The 20,407-nt window shown below is 53.1% G+C and overlaps 1 protein-coding gene across 2 annotated transcripts in view; it reads right to left on the bottom strand.

Moving 5' to 3' along the window:
• NXN (nucleoredoxin) overlaps positions 1-20,407 on the bottom strand; it is a 166,014-nt gene that overhangs the window by 13,041 nt on the left and 132,566 nt on the right. For both annotated transcript variants that reach the window (XM_062215800.1, XM_062215801.1), the window contains exons 2-5: positions 15,244-15,361; positions 11,979-12,112; positions 11,392-11,492; positions 9,602-9,708 (exon numbers count right to left, since the gene is read on the bottom strand). In XM_062215800.1, coding sequence (XP_062071784.1) covers positions 9,602-9,708; positions 11,392-11,492; positions 11,979-12,112; positions 15,244-15,361 — 460 coding nt within the window. The remainder of the gene's footprint in view (positions 1-9,601; positions 9,709-11,391; positions 11,493-11,978; positions 12,113-15,243; positions 15,362-20,407) is intronic.

The following is a 20,407-nucleotide window of genomic DNA, read 5'->3' as shown; positions in this document are numbered from 1 at the left end:
TGGGGAAGCCCTGGGACTCGGAGGGAGCCAGCTGCTCCCCCGAGACACAGGAAATGCACGGAGGTCGAGTGTCAGGCCCTTCGTGCACTCGGGTGACGCTGGGAAGACTGCTGGCTCACACAGCTGGGCTGGCTCCAGGGCACCCATGCCCCCTGCCCCCACAGCAGCAGCACCAGCGAGCCTGGGGCAGACTCAGCCTGAGGCCCGCGGCAGGTGTTGGCACTCTGTAAAAGGCCCGACTCAAGGGGCCCACCTGCGCCCCCACAACTGTCAGCACTGGCAAGGCCTCCCTCTCTCTGGGGCAGAAGGGGGACAATTGGGGTGCAGAGAAGCCTTAAGCCCAGCTCCCAAGATGCTCCACTTCCTGTTTTCACCTGGTCAGGTCAAGTATCTCCCCTCTGGGGGGCACAAAGAAAGACCAGGAGGAGGGGGTCACCTGGGGAGCGGGCAGGGGGATGTGTGCCTGGTGCTGCTCTGAGATGGCACTGTCATCAGAACACTCCAGGGAGAGGACACAGGTAGCTGAGAGCCCCGGGGACCACCCTGCAGGATTTGCTGAGACCAAACATTGAGAGAGCTGGAAGCCAGCTAGGACTCCGTGTGTGTGTGTGTGTTTACATGCACATAAGCACGTCAGCTGAATGACTCCGGAAGCTGTAACCACCAAATCACACAAAAGCTCAGAAACATTCAACATTCAATCAGAAACAACAGGAAGATGGGGTGGGTGTTTGGCCTGTGTCGCACACAGCGGTGCCTGGGTTCGGTCCCCAGCTCTGGCTCCTGACTCCAGCTTCCCGCTAATGCAGACCCTGGGAAGCAGTGGTGATGCTCAAGTAAGTGGGTTCCTGGCTCCCACGCAGCAGATCTGGACTGCACTCCCAGCTCATGGCTTTGGTCCCAGCCCAGGCCTGGCCCAGCCCTGGTTACTGTGGGCATTTGGGGGTGGGGAGTAAAACAGTGGGTGAAAGCACTCTCTTCCTGCCTCCCAAAAAATAAACCAATTTTAAGAGTTTTGTGATACTGTGGAGAATAAGAAGGAACACACAGTTCCTTTGGGTTCAGAGGCGTTTAGGGCTACAGAAACAGGCAATGAGACGGTGCAGCGTGGGGAGGAGCCGCCGGCGTCGCAGCGAGAGGGACTCAGGCCCCGGTGAAGCCAGGGCTGTGCACGACCAAGGCCCTGAGGGGAAAAGGCCGCCCGGTTTGGGAGGCAAGGGTGCAGCCCCGAGAGCAGGGCCGTTGGCACGGCGGAGCTGGGCACACACACCCTCACGGCCCTGAGCAGGCATTTCCAGAACCGCGTTCCTTCCTTAGCAGGTGGACAACTGTCAAGCCCGGGGAGACCTACAGTTGAGTTTAGAAATGTGAATCGAACTCCTGCTACTAATGTTCTCGTGTGTCAACAAATCGATATGTACTCAGCACGTAGCTTCAGGATCTGGTTTTAACAGAATGTCCCCTATTAGAGTACCAGGCCCATCCTGGGATTCTGATATTAACATTCACAAATGGGTAACGGATTCTTGATTTTAAAGTGGAGGCCCTGCCAACAGTACTGCCACACACACGAGAACCTAGGTATTACCGCTTTTATGTGTAACTTGCTGGAGTGAGACAACTTACTTAACGACTTGGGAACATTTTGTTTGTCCTTTAAGTATTTTAAAAGGCTTAAACGCATAAACCAGTTTAAAATGTTTACAGGAGGTTAATTTTGTGAGTCTAAAAGACCTCTAACAAGGAGACACTAAAATTTCCTAGACACATAAACAGAATAAAAAATTCAAAAATAGATATTAGAAGCGCAAATAAGGTTTAGGATTTTTTAAACTCATATTTTAATCAATCAAATATGAATTTTTAAAATCGAAGTAAACCTCTGCATAATCTTTTTTATGGATAAAAGGCTGCCAAGCAACACCTCTGGTGGCACAAGACGCAAGGCGAGAGCAGGGAGGCTGGCCCGTAGCCCAGACGGGCTCCGAGAGCCAGGCAACGGCAGCCCAGGACGCCCCAAGCCAACCGCAGACCCCTTTGAAGCGGAGCATGAAGGCCAGGAGCCCCCAGCTTCCCTCCAAACCGGGTTCCTGGAGGGACTTCGGGACAGAGAGGTCAATCCTGCCTTTTTGTCAGAGGAAGCAGCAGGGCCCCAAGGAGGGGAGGCGACTTGTGTGCAGCCCCACAGCTGCTGTTCTTTCTCCCAAGCCCCACCTGCCCGGAGAGCAGCGAATGGGGGTGGCTAGGACATGGTACCGATCCACACCCCCCAGAAGGCTTGGCTGGGGCACCCTGGGTCCTCCCCAGCACTCCCTGTGCTGCCCTGTCCCCTGCCACAGGGCCAGTGTGCATCACCTTCTCCCCTGAGAACTGGGCCGGAAGCCAGGCACATGACTGCTCTGCCTGTCTCTCTCTGCAGGAGTTTAAGGTCCATGAGGTCAGGAGCTTTGTGGTTTTCTTTCTTTCTTTCTTTTTTTTAAAGATTTATTTAATTTTATTTGAAATGCAGAATCAGAGAGAAAAAGGGTGATACAGGGAGAGAGAGAGAGCTCTTCCATTTGCTGGTTCACTCCCCAAATGGCTGCAACAGCCCTGGGCTGGGCCAGGAGCCTCTTTCAGGTCTCCCACAGACGTCTGCTGCTTTCCCAGGCGCATTAGTAGCGAGCTGGATCAGAACTGGAGCAGCCAGGACTCGAACCAGTGCCCATATGGGATGTTGGCATTGAAGGCAGCCTCTTAACCTATGCCGAGGGCCGGCCCAGGCTCTGTGCTTTCAGTTCAGGAACAGATAAGCAACTGGAAGACAACATGTATGTAACCACGTCTTGTTTTAAAAAAAAAAAAAATACATGACTAGGAAGTCCCTGGTCTGGGAAAGAGAGAATGGCAGCTGCTACGGACTGAATGGCTCTCCCAAATTCACATGTTGAGGATGGGCATTTGGCCTAGCGGTTAAGACACCTGCACCCCATCTCCAAGTGCCTGGGTTTCACCCCCAGCTCTGTGCACCCCGGGAGGCAGCAGGTGATGGCTCAGGTAGTTGGGTTCCTGCCACCCACACGGGAGACCCGGACTGAGTTCACAGATGTTGGCTTCAGTCTGCCCAGCCCCAACCACTGCAGACATCTGGGGAGCGAGCGAGCAAGTGGGAGCGCTCTCTCTGTCTCTCTGCCTCTCAAATTAATTACTTTAAAACAAAAATCACATGCTGAAGCCCTGTTCCCCAGTGTGGCAGTATCTGGAGACAGAGCCCGCGAGAAGGGGGTGCTAACTGAGGCTGAGGTCCTGATCCCACAGGGCTGGTGGCTCTGGGAAGAACACACCAGCGCCCCCTCCTCCAGATGTGAGGTCACAGGGGAAGAGCCCTCACCGTGAACCTGAGGGACGCTGCACTTCCCAGCCCCGAGAACAGAAACAACTTCTGTCTGTGTCCTGGGCTGTGCTGTTTTGTCATGACAGCCCCGGCGGACAGAGACAGCCACTCACAGGGTGACAGGATCTTTCCTATGGCTGAGAGAGACCTGTACAGCCCTGGAGTAGGGAAGCAGCTGATGGAACAAGACGAAGACCCCCGAACAACAGAGGCAGAACTGCAGGCGGTGGGGATGGCAGGGCTAACAAGCGGACAGGGCTGGGGGAGGCCCGTGGCCTTCCGAATGGTGGGGGCTGCTGAAGGAAAGGGCTGCTCCGTGGCGGGGGGTGGGGGCGCCGAGAGAACGCAGGAGAGCTGGCTGCTGAGGCCAGACGAGGAGCAGGGAAGGGGGTGAGACACCGACAGGGAGGACAGCGACAGCCACAGGACCTCTGCCCTGGTCACGGAGTCAGGCCCCTGCTCCACAGTGCCCGTCACTCTGCCCCCGGGCCAGCCTGGGAAAGCTCTAAAGGTTGGTTCTCGGCAACCCTGCCCGCCCCCCGACATCAGGCAGTGGGTTTTCTTCTATTTTGGGAGTCAGAGGCAGTGGGATGCAAAAACTTGCCTAAATTTCTCCTAAAGCAGTACTTGTGTACCTGTGCAATGCTACTGACCAGTAAGATCAAGGCAAAACGCTACATGAGAACTCGCTAAGAATGTGCGCTGCTGCTGGGAGCAGTCACGGGCTGCACATGGGCCACACACGCCCCCCTCCCACTGCCAGCCATCCTGCAGCACAAGCTAATAGGTGGCAGTGTAGGGGCAGGGAGCGGGCACTGGGCCGCCTGTCTCAGCGCTCCAGGAGCAGCCGGCTCCTCCCCGCAGTCGGGGGGGGGGGGGGCGCTGGGCCGCAGTCCCGGGCCTGCTCACAGCGCCCATCAGAAACCTCCCCGGATGACCAGCCTCTGCGATGTCTTTCTCAGTCTGGCCTAAACATCCCCACGGCACTGATCTCCTTTAATCCAAACTGTTCTAAAGGTTCTACGAATTCAAACAGTCAAGTCCAAAGATCTTGGCACGGCCCTCAAGGCCTTTGGTGATGAGGCCCCAGCAACCTTTTTCCACACTCTGCCCCCAACACATGCCACAGTCATTCCCATTCTGGACTTTGCTCTGCAATGTCCCAAAGCCATCGTTTAAACCATACCCATTCTGTAAGGGCCTGTTCCAGAGCCACCTCCTCCAAGAAGTCCTCTTGGTTAAACAGCTCTAAGATGGTCTCCTCTGAACTCATTAAATGCTAGCTTGAGAAAGGTTCTAAGGGGTAGCCTGTGGGGTCAATGGTCAAGGAAGCAAGGGACACAAAACATTGTGCTGGGGAGAAACTGGATGAGGAAGCAGGGAATGGGAGAGAGGCTGGAGTGGAGCCAGGAGAGGAGGGGGCTGAGGGAGGGCCGGCTGCAGGGTGGGGCTGTGGGGGGACTCAGGGCCCTGAGCAGCGTCCAGATGAAGCACCCCATTTTCCCAGTGTGGACTCACTAAGCTCTTGCTTGCCTGGGGACAGGGCCTCTCGGGAGCAGCTTGCCGCTCCCTGTAGCTGGGGACCACATACACACTTCTCATCCCTGTGCTGGCCAAGTGCAGGGGCCGCGGGGGCCAGGCCGGCTCTCACCCCTGGGGAAATGTCAGTGTGCCAAGGCCTTGTGCACGGTGACGCTTCTTTGAGCAGCACATGTGGGCTCTCTACACTCTGCTCCTGAGTTCTTCCCCTCTGGAAATCCCATCTCGTCCACTCAAGGACAGCACCGGGCCACCCTTCTAGTTACTTCCCTCAGAGCTCAGCTGCAAGGAGTCTCGAGTGGTTAGTGGGAACTGAAGACATGGAATCCTATGCATTTAAACCTGGGCCACCTGTTTTTCCCAAAAATGATTGCAGGAGGCTTTAAAAATGCATCATCTAATCCAATAAAAATAGATGAAACTGTCACGCTATGGGGAAGGCAAGGAAGAGGCTGGAGCTGGGGTCAAGGTCCTGCCAGGAGGTGAGCTCTGCAAAGCTGCTAACAGTGGCCACGGCCCACGACGAAACTCAGAACACACAGAAACTTCTACAAACGAAAACCCACTGCTTGCTCAGGAGCAGCTCAGCACTTGCTGGGTGCTACACGGTCACTTCCTGGAGGTGGGATACGTTCCTGGAAGTGGGATTTCCTAAGTGCATGCTTAGGGCTGCTGAGCCGCACTCCTGCCAGCAGTCTGCTTTCGTCCCTACACTGGGGACTGGTGTATTTTCTGGAGGGGGTGGGGGAGTCCTTTGCAAATGTGAGTCTGTGTTTTCATCTGTAAATGATGAAGTTATGCTGAGTGTTTTTTATAACCACGCTGACATTGTGTATTGTAAGTTGCCTGCTTCGTGTCTTGGATATATTTTCTACTAAATTCTCTCTCTCTTTTTAAACTGGCACCTGGAGAGAGCTCTTTTTCTAGGAATGATATTGATTCTTTGCCAAACGTGTTATTAACATTGGTTACCTTTGTTTATACTTTTTGATATACAAAACAATTTTTTTAGGTAGTAGAATAAATTTTTTGTTTTATTTTTCTGAGTCAACAAATATTCGCTAACTTGTCTGCCTGACCCACACTGAAACTTCCTAAACTTACCCAGAAAACAGAGGTCAGTTCACTGATCAAGGCCACTCATCTGCAGGTGGGGCCCACTGAGGGGCTGCCAGTGAGTGCGGAAGGGAACAAGGCCAGAATCAACGTCGGGGCCAAGAGCCAGGAGGGGTAGGACAGGTGACTTCCGTCCTGGCCTGATTAAGATGCTTCCCAGAGCACTGTGAGGGTGTGCTCCGAGGCCCGACCATGTCGTACAGAGCCCTGTTCTGTGCACATTTGTCTAATGCACACACACACACACACAGGCAGGGGAGATAAGCGATGCAGAATCATGGTGGAAGGGGCTTTGTTAGGGGAGTCCGAGGGGAGGAAGTATCCAACATCGGCTGGTATCTAAGGGGAGTGGAGATTAGAAAAAAAAAAAAAAAATCCAGGAGGATCCCAGAAATGTTGAAGGGCTGAGGTGGAAAATCCGTGGTGACGCGAAGGTCGGGGTGCAGCTGCAGGGAGGCAGAGGCATGGAAAAATGGCCGAGCCGGTGACACTGGAGCTGAGTCCTCCCGCCCCCCGCCCCCCCCCCCCCCCCCAGGGCCTCCAGTCATAAGCCAGAAACCGAGGCTAAGCAGCAGCCCAGGGGCTGCAGTGGCTGGGCGGCACAGTTACAGTGTGACAGTCACCTCTCCCAGAGGGTGCACGGTCACTCCCGGGGTAGGGACCTGAGTCCCCTGGGCAGTAGGGCAAAGCCCAATCCCACACGGTTTGTGAAGTGCAAACAGCACGGAGGACACACTCCAAACCCCCCGCCCCGCCTGGCCCTGTCCCTCCACAGTCCTTGTGAACACCAACAGCAGGTCTAGCCTGTGACATGCAGGCTCCTTCCTCAATACCGTTTCTTGGCAGGGCCTTTGAGCTGATTTTGCTTCATGTTCTCAGCCTTCTTGGATCTCCCCAGCTAGGCCAAGTTCCCAGCCCCCTGGCTCCCAGGGCCTGCCCTTCAAGCACTCACAGTTACAGCCGAATCTGTATAATGATTGACTGATTAGGACCAGGCTCCTCTCTGCAACTTTCAGCTCCACAAAGGCAGGAATTTTATCTATTTTCGCTTGAGATGAGACGACCGGATTACGTCTCTGATGTCTGGAAGAATGCACTGGTGTCTAGCCGGTCCTCCTTAAGCACTGAGTGAATGAGTGGATGAAGAGCCTGAACTCTGACCCCTGCCAAGCGGCGATTCAATTCTCCGCTCAGTGCCACTGGCCCAGGGCCATCCTGACACTCATCTGGAGGAATGCGCTCCTATCCCAAGGCACCCGTATTCTCAGCCTTGCAGCAAGAAAGCATGGAAGGAAGGAAGTCTGTGGCACTTCCTCTAAGTCGCCCGCCTGGGTGCCTTTCCTTCGGGTCCAATAAACGTCACACCACTCGAGCTCTGTTTGGGAAGGGAACTGCTTTCATCCTTGTTATTCACCCGAGGCGTGAGGCCCCCAGGTTCTCAAGAGGGTAGGCAGATGGAGACTGTGAACACTTCAAGAGTGGTCCCTGGGCCTGCAGCAAGGGCCTCACCTGGGAGCTGGCCAGAAAGGGGCTCCCGGCCCCACTGCATCCGCGCCTGCACTTTCACGGGTCCCCAGGCAATGCTGGGGCACAGCTGAGGCCGAGTCACAGACTTAAAATGAAACACTCATGTTTCTGAAACTCCAGCTCCAAAGCCATAGGCTTACTCTACCTGGTGAAGAGCCCGATGGGTTTCCTCACAGGCTATGGGATTTCTTTTCTTTTCTTTTTTTTTTTTTTAAGATTTCTTTCATTATTTTCAAAGTCAGAGTCAGAGAGAAAGAGAATCTTCCATCCGCTGGTTCTCTCCCCAGATGGCCTCACCCGTCAGCATTGGGCCAGACCAAAACCAGGAGCCAGGAGCTTCCCCAGGGTCTCCCACATAGGAGGCAGGGGCCCAAGCCCTTAGACCATTTTCCACCACTTTCCCAGGAGCGTTAGCTTGGAGCTGGATTGAAAGTGGAGGAGGTGGGATTTGAACCAGTGCTCATATAGGATGCCGGTATCACAGGCAGTGATTTTACCCACTATGCCACAATGCCAGCCCCAAGCTATGGGATTTGTGGGTAAATCTTGATTTGTCCTTTTTTCTCCCCCTATTCTAACACAAGGAGCATGGAGAACTCAAATATTAGCTGTATTAGTCCAGAGCAGACTAGGAATTAGTCGTATTGGTAAGAAGGGAATGAGTTCAACTCTTAGAGTGGACAGTTAGTTGCTTCACCAAGGGAAAAAACTTGGCTGGGCAAAGACTGGAAAGGTGGAGATGCACACACCATAAAGAATTAACAACTGGGGGCCAGCACTGTGGCACTGCGGGTAAAGCTGTTGCCTGCTACACCAGCATGCCATATGGTCACAAGTTCATGTCCTGCCTGTTCCACTTCGGATCCTGCTCCCTGCTAATGTGCCTTGGAAAGTAGTGGGGGATGGCCAAGTCCTTGTGTCCCTGCACTCAAGTAGGAGACCCAGAAGAAACTCCAGACTCCTGGCTTCTGCCTGACCCATCACTGGCCATTGCAGCCATCTGGGGAGTGAATGGGCAGATGGAAGATCTCTCTCTCTCTCCTTCTGTGATCTTGACTTCCAAATAAGTAATAAAATTTTTTTTTTTTGACAGGCAGAGTGGACAGTGAGAGAGAGAGAGAGACAGAGAGAAAGGTCTTCCTTTGCCGTTGGTTCACCCTCCAATGGCCGCCGCGGTAGGCGCACTGCGGCCGGCGCACCGCGCTGATCCAATGGCAGGAGCCAGGTGCTTCCCCTGGTCTCCCAGGAAGTGCAGGGCCCAAGCACTTGGGCCATCCTCCACTGCACTCCCTGGCCACAGCAGAGAGCTGGCCTGGAAGAGGGGCAACCGGGACAGGATCGGTGCTCCGACCGGGACTAGAACCCGGTGTGCCGGCGCCGCAAGGCGGAAGATTAGCCTATTGAGCCGCGGCGCCGGCCAAGTAATAAATCTTAACAACAACAAAGAGTTAGCAACCGTTCGCCTCACCAGGAATCACTTCTGAGCACAGTGACTAGTGCCGGAAGTCCTAGTTCTCTAGGTTCTCAGGAAGTGTTCTTGCCTGGAGGGGGACGCCCACTCAGCCCTCACCATCGGGCAAGAAGCGCTGCATATGCACTAGGCATTAAAGCTCGATGCCGCAGCAATTCTTTGCAGCAGAGATTCCTTGTGTCCATTTCACAGATAAGGGAACTGAGGCTCAAAGACTCAGAGTGACTCTTGTCTGTGTGACAGTGAAACCCTGTGGGACCGGTTTTTGGCCAAGTCACTTAGGAGCTTGTGCTGCATGGTCCAAGCACATCAGAGCCCACAGTGCCAGGGGGTGAAAACCTGCTATCTTACCAGGACAAGTGTGTGTTTTCTTTCTAAAAGCACAGCTGTAATGAGGTATAATTTACATACCGTAAAAGTCACTCTGAATAATTTTTAAGATGACGAGGAATGTGAGCATTCCTGGAAATAAAGACGTTCTTTTTCCTCTGAAAGGGAAGCCTGCGATGTGGCGAGCCCAGAAGAGCAGGTCTCCGTGCAAGCAGCCCCACGGAGCCGGGGCCTGGAATGCCTACCTTGGATGCCGTACAGCCGGTTGAGGCGTGACCGCCGGGCCTCATCGGTGTAGGGGACAGCCAGCCAGGGCATCTCGCTGAAGTACTGTTTGAAGGACTCCTCTGACCTATAGCGACACAGAGGAAGAACAAAGGTCTGTTAACCATGAAGGCCCCACTGTCCTCATCTGGTACCCCAGTGCACCAGGCCTTTTTTTTTTTTAAAGATTTATTTATTTATTTTCAAAGATTTATATGTATGAGAGATCTTCCAACCGCTGGTTCACTCCCCAGATGGCCACAATGGCCAGGCTGGCCAGGCCAAAGCCAGGAACTTTATCTGGGTCTCCCACACGGGTGGTAGGGGCCCAAACACTTGGGCCATCTTCCACTGCTTTCCCAGGCCACAAACAGGGAACTGGATTGGAAGTGGAATAGTCAGGACTCGAACCAGCACCCATAAAAGATGCCAGCATCACAGGCAACAGCTTTACCAGTTAGGCCACAATATCAGCCGCTGGGAATCAAGTTTCTAATCTCTATTCTCCTCGAGGCTACGGAAGTGTGTTATTCTGCCGATTCTGAGGTTCACCAGGAAGCTACCACCTCTGTAACAGCAGGTGGGTCTGGCCTGTGGCACAGCAGGATAAGCTGCCACTTGGGACTTGGCCTCATGTGTCAGAGTGCTGGTTTAGGTCCTGGCTGCTCTGCTTCTGATGCAGCTTCTGCTAACGCACCTGAGCAGGCAGTGGAAGATGCCCAGGTACATGGGTCCTTGCCACTCTGTGAAGACCTGGATAGCTCCTGGCCCAGACCTGGCTGTCGTCGCCATCGGGAAAATGGAAGATCTCCTCTTTCAAATAAACAATTAAAAAATAAAATAAAATAAAATAAGGCCAGGCCCCTTCAGTGCCACTCCATGACATCTTACTGATTATATTCACGCCCATCTTTTCGTTTCTTACACAGACTTACTTGGATACACAAAGCCACATTTCTTGTGATACTTCTAATTTGCGCAGGGGACCTGCCGTGCACAGGGCCACATTTAAACCAAGCAGACACCTTTGATTCCACGGATAAGAAACTTGAGGAAATTCACATCTGACCAGGTGACAGAAAGCAGACCAGGGGTTCCATGGGCCTGGGGGGTGGGGTGGGGACTGCCCAAAAAGGTGCGCAAAGGAGCGCGGGAATGCTCTACAGCTGGCCCGTGACGATGATGACTACACAGGCTCCTGCCTCATGCAAAGCTCACTGGCCTGGACCCCCAAAAGGATGCACCTTCCTGTATACGAGCTGTGCTTCAACAGCTTGTTTAGTTTCAAAAAAATAAAACAAAAAGGTGACTGCTCCATCTTGCCTGCCTTCAAGCTTGCCCCACTTACACGTGCTGAGATAGGAGCTAGGGCAAAGTGGAGCAGAATCACGGGCCAAAAACCCAGCACGCTTATCCCTAATGTGTTATATATGCATATTAATGGTAATACTAGTACACAAACAGTACTAGTACTTTATACTTTGTATATCTGTGTGAGTGCAAGCTGTTGAAATCTTTACTTAGTATATATTAAGTGGGTCTTCTGTATATAATTAAAAATGAATATTAATGAAGAATGGGATGGGAGAGGGCGTAGGAGATGGGATGATTTGCGGGTGGGAGGGTGATTATGGGGGGAAAAAAACCACTATAATCCAAAAGTTGTACTTTTGAAATTTATACTTATTTAAAAAAAGGAAAGAAAGGTAAGGCAGAAGAAATGGCCGTTAACCACCGACCGAAGAGGAAGCCGCTTCCTCGCACGCCTTACCTGTCCGCACTGACGAAGATGATCTCGAACTTCTGGCCTGCTTCCTTGATCTTGCGGTAGGACTCCACCAGGACCCGGGTGAGGCTCCGGCAGGGTGGACACTGAAAGGCAACAGCAGGCCCCTGCTGTGGGACGCACCGTCTCTGTCTCCCAGCCCCTGTCTCCCCTCAGAGGCCTGCTCAGCAGGACCCGGACAGGAGGCAGACAGCAAAACCCTGTTTGCCAAAGAGGTGCAAATAAACTTGCCTCTCCTAATGGCAAGCACTCAGCACGGGTTCCTCCCAGCCCACAAAGGGGGCACCAGCGGACAGCATTTCAAACAGCCCCCAACAAACCTCCCCACCCCGCCCCAGAAGTCTGATCGGAAGGGTGAGGAGGAACATTCTTTTAGATCAGTGACAGTCAGTCATTCTCTTGCGGCTATGGCTGTTATTGTCACAACAGTAAGTGCTGATTGCATCAGGCAAGGAGGCATGAAGGCCCGGAGATTCCTGCCTGAGCAGTCACACCTCCAGAGGCCGGCCACGCGGGGCCTGGTGGGGACATGGCTGCTGTCTTCTGTGTGGACTGAAGAGGGGTCCACTCACCCAGTGCGCAGAGAAGTAGACGCCCACGTGAGACCCCTCCAGGCTGCTGCTCTCCAGGGACTGCCCGTTATTTCTAAGCAAGGGCCCCGCAATGACTTCCCTGAAAGGCTTGGGCCCCCAAGGGAATTCCAGACCTGAAATAGGAAACAGATGGTGAGAATGTTAAGTCTCCTCATTACAGCCAGACGCCTGGGACCCAGGAGGCTCAGAGCCGCAGGCAAGACAGCTTTATCACCAAACAGTGTTTATGTCAACACATCCACAGGACCTGTAGCTATCAGAGGAATAAAAGTAGAACTCAAGCCTGGCAGAGCCCTACCTATCCTAGGACAGTGTCCAAACCTGCATGATCACCAGGTCTGTCCCAGATGCCCAGGCCACGCCCCTCATCCTGGGGCTCAGCAGCATGGCTGAAGATGTATGACCAGAACAAAACACAACAGACTCCCCAGTAAGTCTGGTGATAGGGCCAGGTTTGGGAAAATCGCTGCCCATGGTTCAGCCACAACCCTAGCATCCCAATGGATCCTCAACTCTGACTGCATTTTGGAATCAGCTGGGAGACCCACAAATATGCTCCTGTGCCCCACTTCTCCCCAAGATTCTGCTTCAACTGGTCTGGGTTGGGGCTCAAGGGCCAGGGGAGAGTATGAGTCTAATATAAAGAAAGGGTAAAATCTACCCAACTGGGGCCAGCGCTGTGGCGCAGTGGGTTAACGCCTTGGCCTAAAGCTCCTGCATCCCATATGGGTGCCAGTTCGAGACCCAGCTGCTACACTTCTGATCCAGCTCTCTGTTATGGCTTGGGAAAGCAGTAGAAGATGGCCCAAGTGCTTGGGCCCCTGCACCCGCGTGGGAAACCCGGAAGAAGCTCCTGGCTTGTGGCTTCAGATCGGCACAGCTCCGGCCATTGCGACCAATTGGGGAGTGAACCAGCAGATGGAAAACCTCCCCCCCCCCGCCCCGCCTCTTTCATCTCTGTGTAACTCTGACTTTCAAATAAATAAATAAATCTTTTAAAAAAAAATACATGAGTACTTTAAACAGTTCATAGGAAATGGAATTAAAAGATAAGGTTTTTTTAAAAATAAAAAATCCACCCAACCCACACACACGGCCAACATTCTGACCACACTCAAGCTCCAGGAAGAGTAACACGCCCCCAGCTCAACAGAATGGGGTTTTCTCACAGGGCAGTCCAGGGCCCACTGCCTCAAAATCACCTGGGGGTTGGGAGCTGGGAGGAAGGGGCACAGAACGGGTACAAAAGCCCACACTGAAGCTCGAGAATCCAAAAGCTCTGGGGTAGGGCTGGGGAATGTGCACTGGTATAGAGTTGTGTATGTTGATGCTTAAACTTGAACGGATACAGATGCGTTCTACCGAGCTCCAGTTCCTGCAACAGACGCAAATCTGGACAATCTGTGACCAGGGCTGAATCCTCCAAGTAGATTTGTAGTGATGGACAGTCCGTTCACCACTGCAATGCAAAGGAGAAAGCAGTAGGGCACAGCCACCAAGCAGCCTCCCAGGTGCCTGGCCGGCGGGTCAACAAGCCCAAGGCCGGCAGGAGTTAGGCAGTATCGAGAAATGAGATGCCTCACCCCTGAGCCAGAAGAGCGACCAGAGACTGTGACTTTGCTAGGGAAATACAGGCTGAGCATTCCTAACCTGGGAATGTGAAAAACAGGACTTTTGGAGAACCTACATGATACTCACTCAAGAAGTTTTAGATCTTGAGGGTGGGCATCTGGCCAGCATCCCACACCACAGTACCTGGGTTCCAGGCCCAGCTCTGGCTCCTGACTCCAGCTTCCTGCTAACACGCACCCTGGGAACAGTGGTGATGGTTCGAGTACCGGGTTCCTGTCACTCACGCGGGAGACCTGGACTGAGTTCCCAGGTTACTGGCCACTGGTCCCTGCCTGGCCCCAGGCCACTGCAGGCATCTGGAGAGTGAATCAGGAGACTCTCTGTCCACCTGCCTCTCCCTGCAGTCTCTCAAATAAGTAATTTTTTAAGTTTCCGATTTCGGAGCACTTCACATTTCTGACTAGTGATGCTTGCCTGCTGAGGTCTACGCAAGTATTCCTGAATCCAAAAATCCTTGAGGTCAGAGACACTTCTGGCTCCAAGCATTTTAGATAAGGGATATTTAACTTAAATTTTAAAGTTAAAAAATAATAATAAAGTAAAATAAAAATAAAAATCCCTCGGCCTGTCTCTAGTTGTTAAGGCGAGAGCTGCTGTTGAAATAGCAGTGGAAGTCAGGGTCTGGACTCTGGTCACTTTCCAGCAGTCTCCTCGGCCTACAAAGCCGAGGGTTTTGTTTGTTTGTTTTGTTTTGTTTTTAAAGATTTTATTTATTTGAGAGGTAGAGGGAGGGATAAACAGACAGAAAGGTCTTCCATCTGCTGGTTCACTCCCCAAATGGCCACAACAGCAGGAGCTTGTCTGATCTGAAGCCAGAAGCCAGGAGCTTCTTCCAGGTCTCCCAAGTGGGTACAGGGGCCCCAGGACTTGGGTCATCTCCCACTGCCTTCCCAGGCACATTAGCAGGGAGCTGGGTCAGAAGAGCAGCAGCCAAGACATGAACCAGCGCCCCTCCATATGGGATGCAGGGCCACAGGCCGAGGCTTAGCCTACTATGCCACAGTGCAAGCCCCAAAAGCTGAGGGTTTTTTAGATTCTACCTCCTTTGGCCCACAAGTTAAAGCCCCCCCCCCCACACACACACACAAAAGGGGCATTCTGATGCCTTTAAAAAACAGCTCTGGGGGCCAACATGTGGCATAGCAGTGCCGGCATCCTATATGGATGCCGGTTCAAGTACCAGCTGCTCCACTTCCAATCAAGCTCTCTGCTACAGCCTGGGGAAGCAGTCGAAGATGGCCCAAGTCTTTGGGCCCCTGTACCCGCATAGGAGACCCAGAAGAAGCTCCTGGCTCCTGGCTTCAGATTGGCACAGCTCCAGCCATTGTGACCAATTGGGGAGTGAACCAGCGGATGGAAGATCTCTCTCTCTCTGCCTCTCCTTCTCTCTCTGTGTAACTTTGACTTTCAAATAAATAAATCTTTGTTTCAAAAAAAAAATCTTAGCCCTGGCCTATAGAGCGTTCTAATTTCATCAAGTCTGTCTTCTATAGGCACATAAACCCACTTACACACATTTCACTGATAGCCCCTCTAGCAATGAGGAGGAGAGTGGGGAACAAGAATGGAAGGGGAAGTTGGGAAACACAGGGCAGACACGCCGAGGAATTACCTTCCGGGTCATCACGGATCACCAGCAGCCCATTCCTGCACACGACCTTCCCGGTGGTGGCGTCTAGGAATATTAGCGATGGAATGTTGGAAATTCGGTACTTGTTCCAAAGTTTAAGCTGTCAGAGGAAAAGTAAAAGAAGGAGGTTGAGTCCAAAGCAGGCTAATGAAGGGTTCCTGTGAGCCCCTGAGGCCCGAGGGGCAGATGAACACAAATGCACTGAAGTATGCATAGAGGGAAACTGAGCAAAGCTGGGCCAAGGGGCCAAGGGGCCAAGTTAACTTCAGTCGCGTGGGCCCCTGTGGTCTGTGGTCTGTGACAGTGCAGGCGCTCACGAGGCCCACCCAGGCTCCAGCCTCCACACAGGCTGGGGGAAGATCGCACCTACTCTCTCCTTCCTCCCCTTGGGGGCATATTCTCTGCGTATTCTCCTGCACTCAGGGTGAGAAGGAAGGGGCTTTTGCTGGAGGCTCTGCGGCCAGCAGGTCATAGCAGCGACTTGCTCCCTTGCTTCCCTGACCTGCTGTGCCCCTTTAGCGCCTGGGGAGAAGGGTCAGGCTTTGCAAGGGAAGACAGAGGAGTTCCAATCTGCCCCTCTCCCCACTCCACCAGGTGCCTGCACTTGGAAAACCCCAGCCATTATGGCTGGGTGCCGTTCGGCCTGCCAAACACCAGGGAGGCAACATCCTGAGCCAGCCCCAACGCTCGGCTCTCGGTGCCATGCTCCACAACCCCACCTACTGGCAGATTCTCAAGGACGGCTGCGTACCCTGTCCCAGGTCCAGGGCCTCAGGAGTCGTGAAGGCAAGAGCCCTGGGCTGGAAGCCAAGAGAGTCATGAGCCACCTGGGGACATTTCAGGGACTGACTGCATCTACTCCCACAGGGACACCGGACAGCCTGGCGTGCAGCTGTGGACACTGTCTAGGTTTAGGAAGCAGCCAATATGATAGGCCCACAGAACAACGAAACCATCCAGGGACGTACTGCTCAAGATGTGCTCCCATCACTAGGTGACCTGCCACTGTGTGTGCAGTCTCCCTTGAAGGCCCACTTCCATAGGGGGAACATGCCTAGGTGGCTCCCTGGGTGCCCTGGAACTTAATTGCCAAGGCCACAAAGCAACATCATTAAATGAGATGTCTTAGCAACATACCTCCAGAACAGACAGCTCCAGGGCCCCTTCTGAGGCCAGGGAGCTGGGGGACCCCCTGCTGGGGGCCCAGAGAGCAGGCTGCTGCCTGAACACTGACAGAACAGGACACAGAGGTGTCAGAGGGCCAGCTACACGCAGCGGAGGGAAATGCCCACGGGGCTGCAAGCAGGAAAGCAGCAGGCCAGGGGATCTGCTGAGAAAGGCAGGGAGGGTTAGGGGGCCCCCACTGCTGCCTCAAATCGGGTGGGCCTCGCCCTGGCGCTGCCCCACATTTCTAGGGGCTCATAAGCCCAGCTTGAGAACAAGAGCAGCTCTGCACCTCCAGTTTTCAATGGCCGGGATTGCTCCATTGCAGAGAGACTTGATTGGGCATCCAGATCAAACATTCTTAAGAGCAGAGCTGTCTCGGCTGGCACCGTGGCTCGCTAGGCTAATCCTCCGCCTTGCAGCGCTGGCACACCGGGTTCTAGTCCCGGTCGGGGCGCCGGATTCTGTCCTGGTTGCCCCTCTTCCAGGCCAGCACTCTGCTGTGGCCCGGGAGTGCAGTGGAGGATGGCCCAAGTTCTTGGGCCCTGCACCCCATGGGAGACCAGGAGAAGCACCTGGCTCCTGCCATCGGATCAGCACGGCGGCCATTGGAGGGTGAACCAATGGCAAAGGAAGACCTTTCTCTCTGTCTCTCTCTCTCACTGTCCACTCTGCCTGTCAAAAAATTAAAAAAAAAAAAAAAAAAGAGCAGAGCTGTCTCAACCCCAGGATAAGACAATCCTGCTGGTGGGATTAGCCTTGTAAGTATCCTGTGCAAGGGTCCAGCCAGGTTAATTTAAAAACCAAAAAAAAGGGAAGATTAAGATTGTTACTTTTTTTTTGTTGAAAAAGTAATTCGAGGATGGCGGGAGTAACCATTGGGGAAAAAACGGGAGACGTGGCAAACCACAAAAAATTGACGTAAAAATCACCCATGACTCACCACTTGGGAAAGCTCAGCCCATTTCATATTTCCACCAGTGGCAAAGGAGAGAGCCCACTTCCCAGTGTCCTCACTAGCATTTTCACAGAGATTAGCTTTCCCAATTTGATATATCCCATGCTTGTCTTTCCCTGTTGATGTTCAGGAGATACTGTGTTATAAACATTATTTCTCCACCCGCCCCCACAGTGTGGCTTCTATCTGTAAGTGCTGAATTTCACTCAATGGATAGATAGCAACAGAGTACCTACTGTGCGCGCAGCACAAGAAAGATCAAGGCAAAGTCATGGCCCCAATTGAGCTTCTACACTAGTGGGAGGGAGAGAGGAAGAGACAAGTGAGACCATGAATAGAACAGTCATGTCAGAACAGGCAATACAACAGGTTCAGAGCAAAGCACGACACACATCTGAGAGTGTGCTCTGGCGGAGGGCCTCTCCGAGGAAATGTCCGGGAGCTCCGGCCTTCAGGTGAAACCCAGCAAGTCGGGGGCCCTGTGCGGAGGCTGGGGGGCTAACTGCAAAGCCTGGCGTGGCGGGGGCAGGACAGCCTGGGACAGGGGCTGTGACGAGGTCAAGGGGCATTCATGGACCGGATCTTTAAGGCCCTGTATAGACTGGGGTAAAGACAATGGGGTTTTATTCTAAGAGTAATAGGAAGCTACCGAGGCTATCAGGAGAGTGGTATGGCCTGACTTATGGCTTAAAAGGTCACTGCGGCAGCTGGGAAGGAAGAGACTGTGGGAGAAGAGGAGGAAAGGCAGGAGACCAACTGGAGAGGCTAAACGGCCTGAGCAGGGCGTGAGAGCAGAAGCGGGCCTCAGGGACAGCAGCAGATGGAGGGCACGGTCTTAAATATAAATAAAATAAAATAAAAAAGATTTAAAAGACAGAGTGACCAAGGGAGAGGAGAAGGATCTGCTGGTTCACTCCTGAAATGGCTGCAATGGCCAGGGCTAGGCCAGGCTGACGCCAGGAGCCAGGAGCTCTATCCAAGTCTCCCATGTGGGTGTGAGTGTCAGGGGCCCACGGACCTGGGCCACCATCTGTTGCTTGCCTGGGCGCATTAGCAGGGGGCTAGATGGGATGTCAGCAGCCTTAGGACAGGGTCTATTGTGAAGAGAATCAATAGGGTAAACAGAGAGATTGAACAGGGAGAGAAAGCCCCAGGAAGCACCTGGGTTAGGGCTTCAGCAAGTTTGTCTAGGACGGTCCCACTAACCAAGGACAAGGAGAGAGGAGCACGTCTGAGGCGGAAAACCAAGACTGGATGGGCAATCTTGCGGTGCCTGGTGGACGTGCCCCAAGCGGAGATCTCAAGTAGGCCTCTGGGTTACAAATCTGGAGTGTGGCAAGGATGCAGCCTGGGATCGCAACCAGGGATCAATGACTAGAAGGTATTCAAGGCCATGGCTCTGCCTGAGATCATCCAAGGAGAGGACAGGGCTACGGAAGAGACCCCAGGGTGGAGCAGGAACCAGAACACAGAGGGTGTCTGGAGGAGAGTGCAGAGAAGCGGGGGTGGGGGGACGAAGACACTGGTGTCCCGGGGGGAAGGGGACACACTTTGGAGAGGAGAGGTCAGACAGTGCTGGGACGCTGAGTAAATGACAGAGAGCTGACCAGAGAACACAGCCAACAGGGCACACAGGGGTCTGGGCAGACAGGGGCACAGAACAGGGAGGAAGGAGAGAGAGAGAGAGAGAGAGAGAGAGAGAGAGAGAGAGACGGCAGGCAGAGAGAGACCGGCAGGCGGAGGGAGCAAGGACGTGGACACACAACGCTCTAAGGGCCCCTGAAACGGGGCTGCAGCTGTGAAAACCACGAGGCGTTCAGGTCAGAGGCAGGAAGTTTTAAAGATGCTACAACATCTGCTGAGTGAGATAACCCAGAGGAGAGACTGATGAGAGGGCGAAGTCAAAGAACAAAGTCGTGAATGGGCAAGAAGGTGAGAACCAGGCCACAACAGCTGATTTGTGATCTATGCTCTTAGCTCAAAGTAGTTCTCCAGTCCGAGCAGAAGGCGGTACCATTTCCAAGCAAAGATTATCGTCTTTCCAACGTCTACGCCATTTCTTTTCTTAAGGAACCACAATGCCTGGCACTTCCCAACAGCACGAAGGAGCAAGCATCCTTATCTTCCACCTGTCTACAGCAGATGTGTCTGTAAAATCTCACTCTCAACTGAAACATAAGCTATCAGTTTGACACAGATACTCCTTAGTATTTATCCCATATGTCCCACCATCCTATATACAGGATACCTATTAAGACTTAAACCGAGCAATAAATATACCATTTATGGTAACCTTGAAATAAATATTATGTTGTCGAAATATTCACAAAATTCACTGGGATCCTATCTTCCCTGGGGCTTGGGGTTCCCACCAGCAAATGATATCCTAAAACAGGCCTCTCCTTTTGTGTAGCTCTTGTGCTACCCAAAGTAAACTGCAGTCTGTGAGCCTCACACCCAAACCCGGCCAATACGACATGATTACGACAGAGTGGTCTGCATGCAGGCACCACATCCTCACTGAGGCGCAAGCGTGTGCGTGGCTCTTGCTCAGCTGTTCTTAAAACAGGGGTGGTGAGACTCTACATACTGAGGAGACACGCTGTCTGCTCCTTGCCATGGAAGGAAGGACCCAATCTCTCCTGGATTCCTCATGCTGGCAAAAAGACTTTTTTTTTTTTTTTTTTTTTTACAGGCAGAGTGGATAGTGAGAGAGAGAGAGAGAGAGAGACAGAGAGAAAGGTCTTCTTTTTTGCCATTGGTTCACCCTCCAATGGCCACTGCAGCCGGCGCATCTCGCTGATCCGAAGCCAGGAGCCAGGTGCTTCTCCTGGTCTCCCATGGGGTGCAGGACCCAAGCACTTGGGCCATCCTCCACTGTACTCCCGGGCCACAGCAGAGAGCTGGCCTGGAAGAGGGGCAACCAGGATAGAATCTGGCGCCCCAATCGGGACTAGAACCTGGTGTGCCAGCGCCTCAAGGCGGAGGATTAGCCTGTTAAGCCACGGCGCCAGCCCAGCAAAA

Source organism: Lepus europaeus, chromosome 18 (assembly GCF_033115175.1).
Source record: "Lepus europaeus isolate LE1 chromosome 18, mLepTim1.pri, whole genome shotgun sequence".
In the NCBI taxonomy this organism is placed as follows: Eukaryota; Metazoa; Chordata; class Mammalia; order Lagomorpha; family Leporidae; genus Lepus; species Lepus europaeus.
The sequence above is the reverse complement of the archived record's forward strand: the minus strand, read 5'-3'. Positions and strand labels throughout refer to the sequence as shown.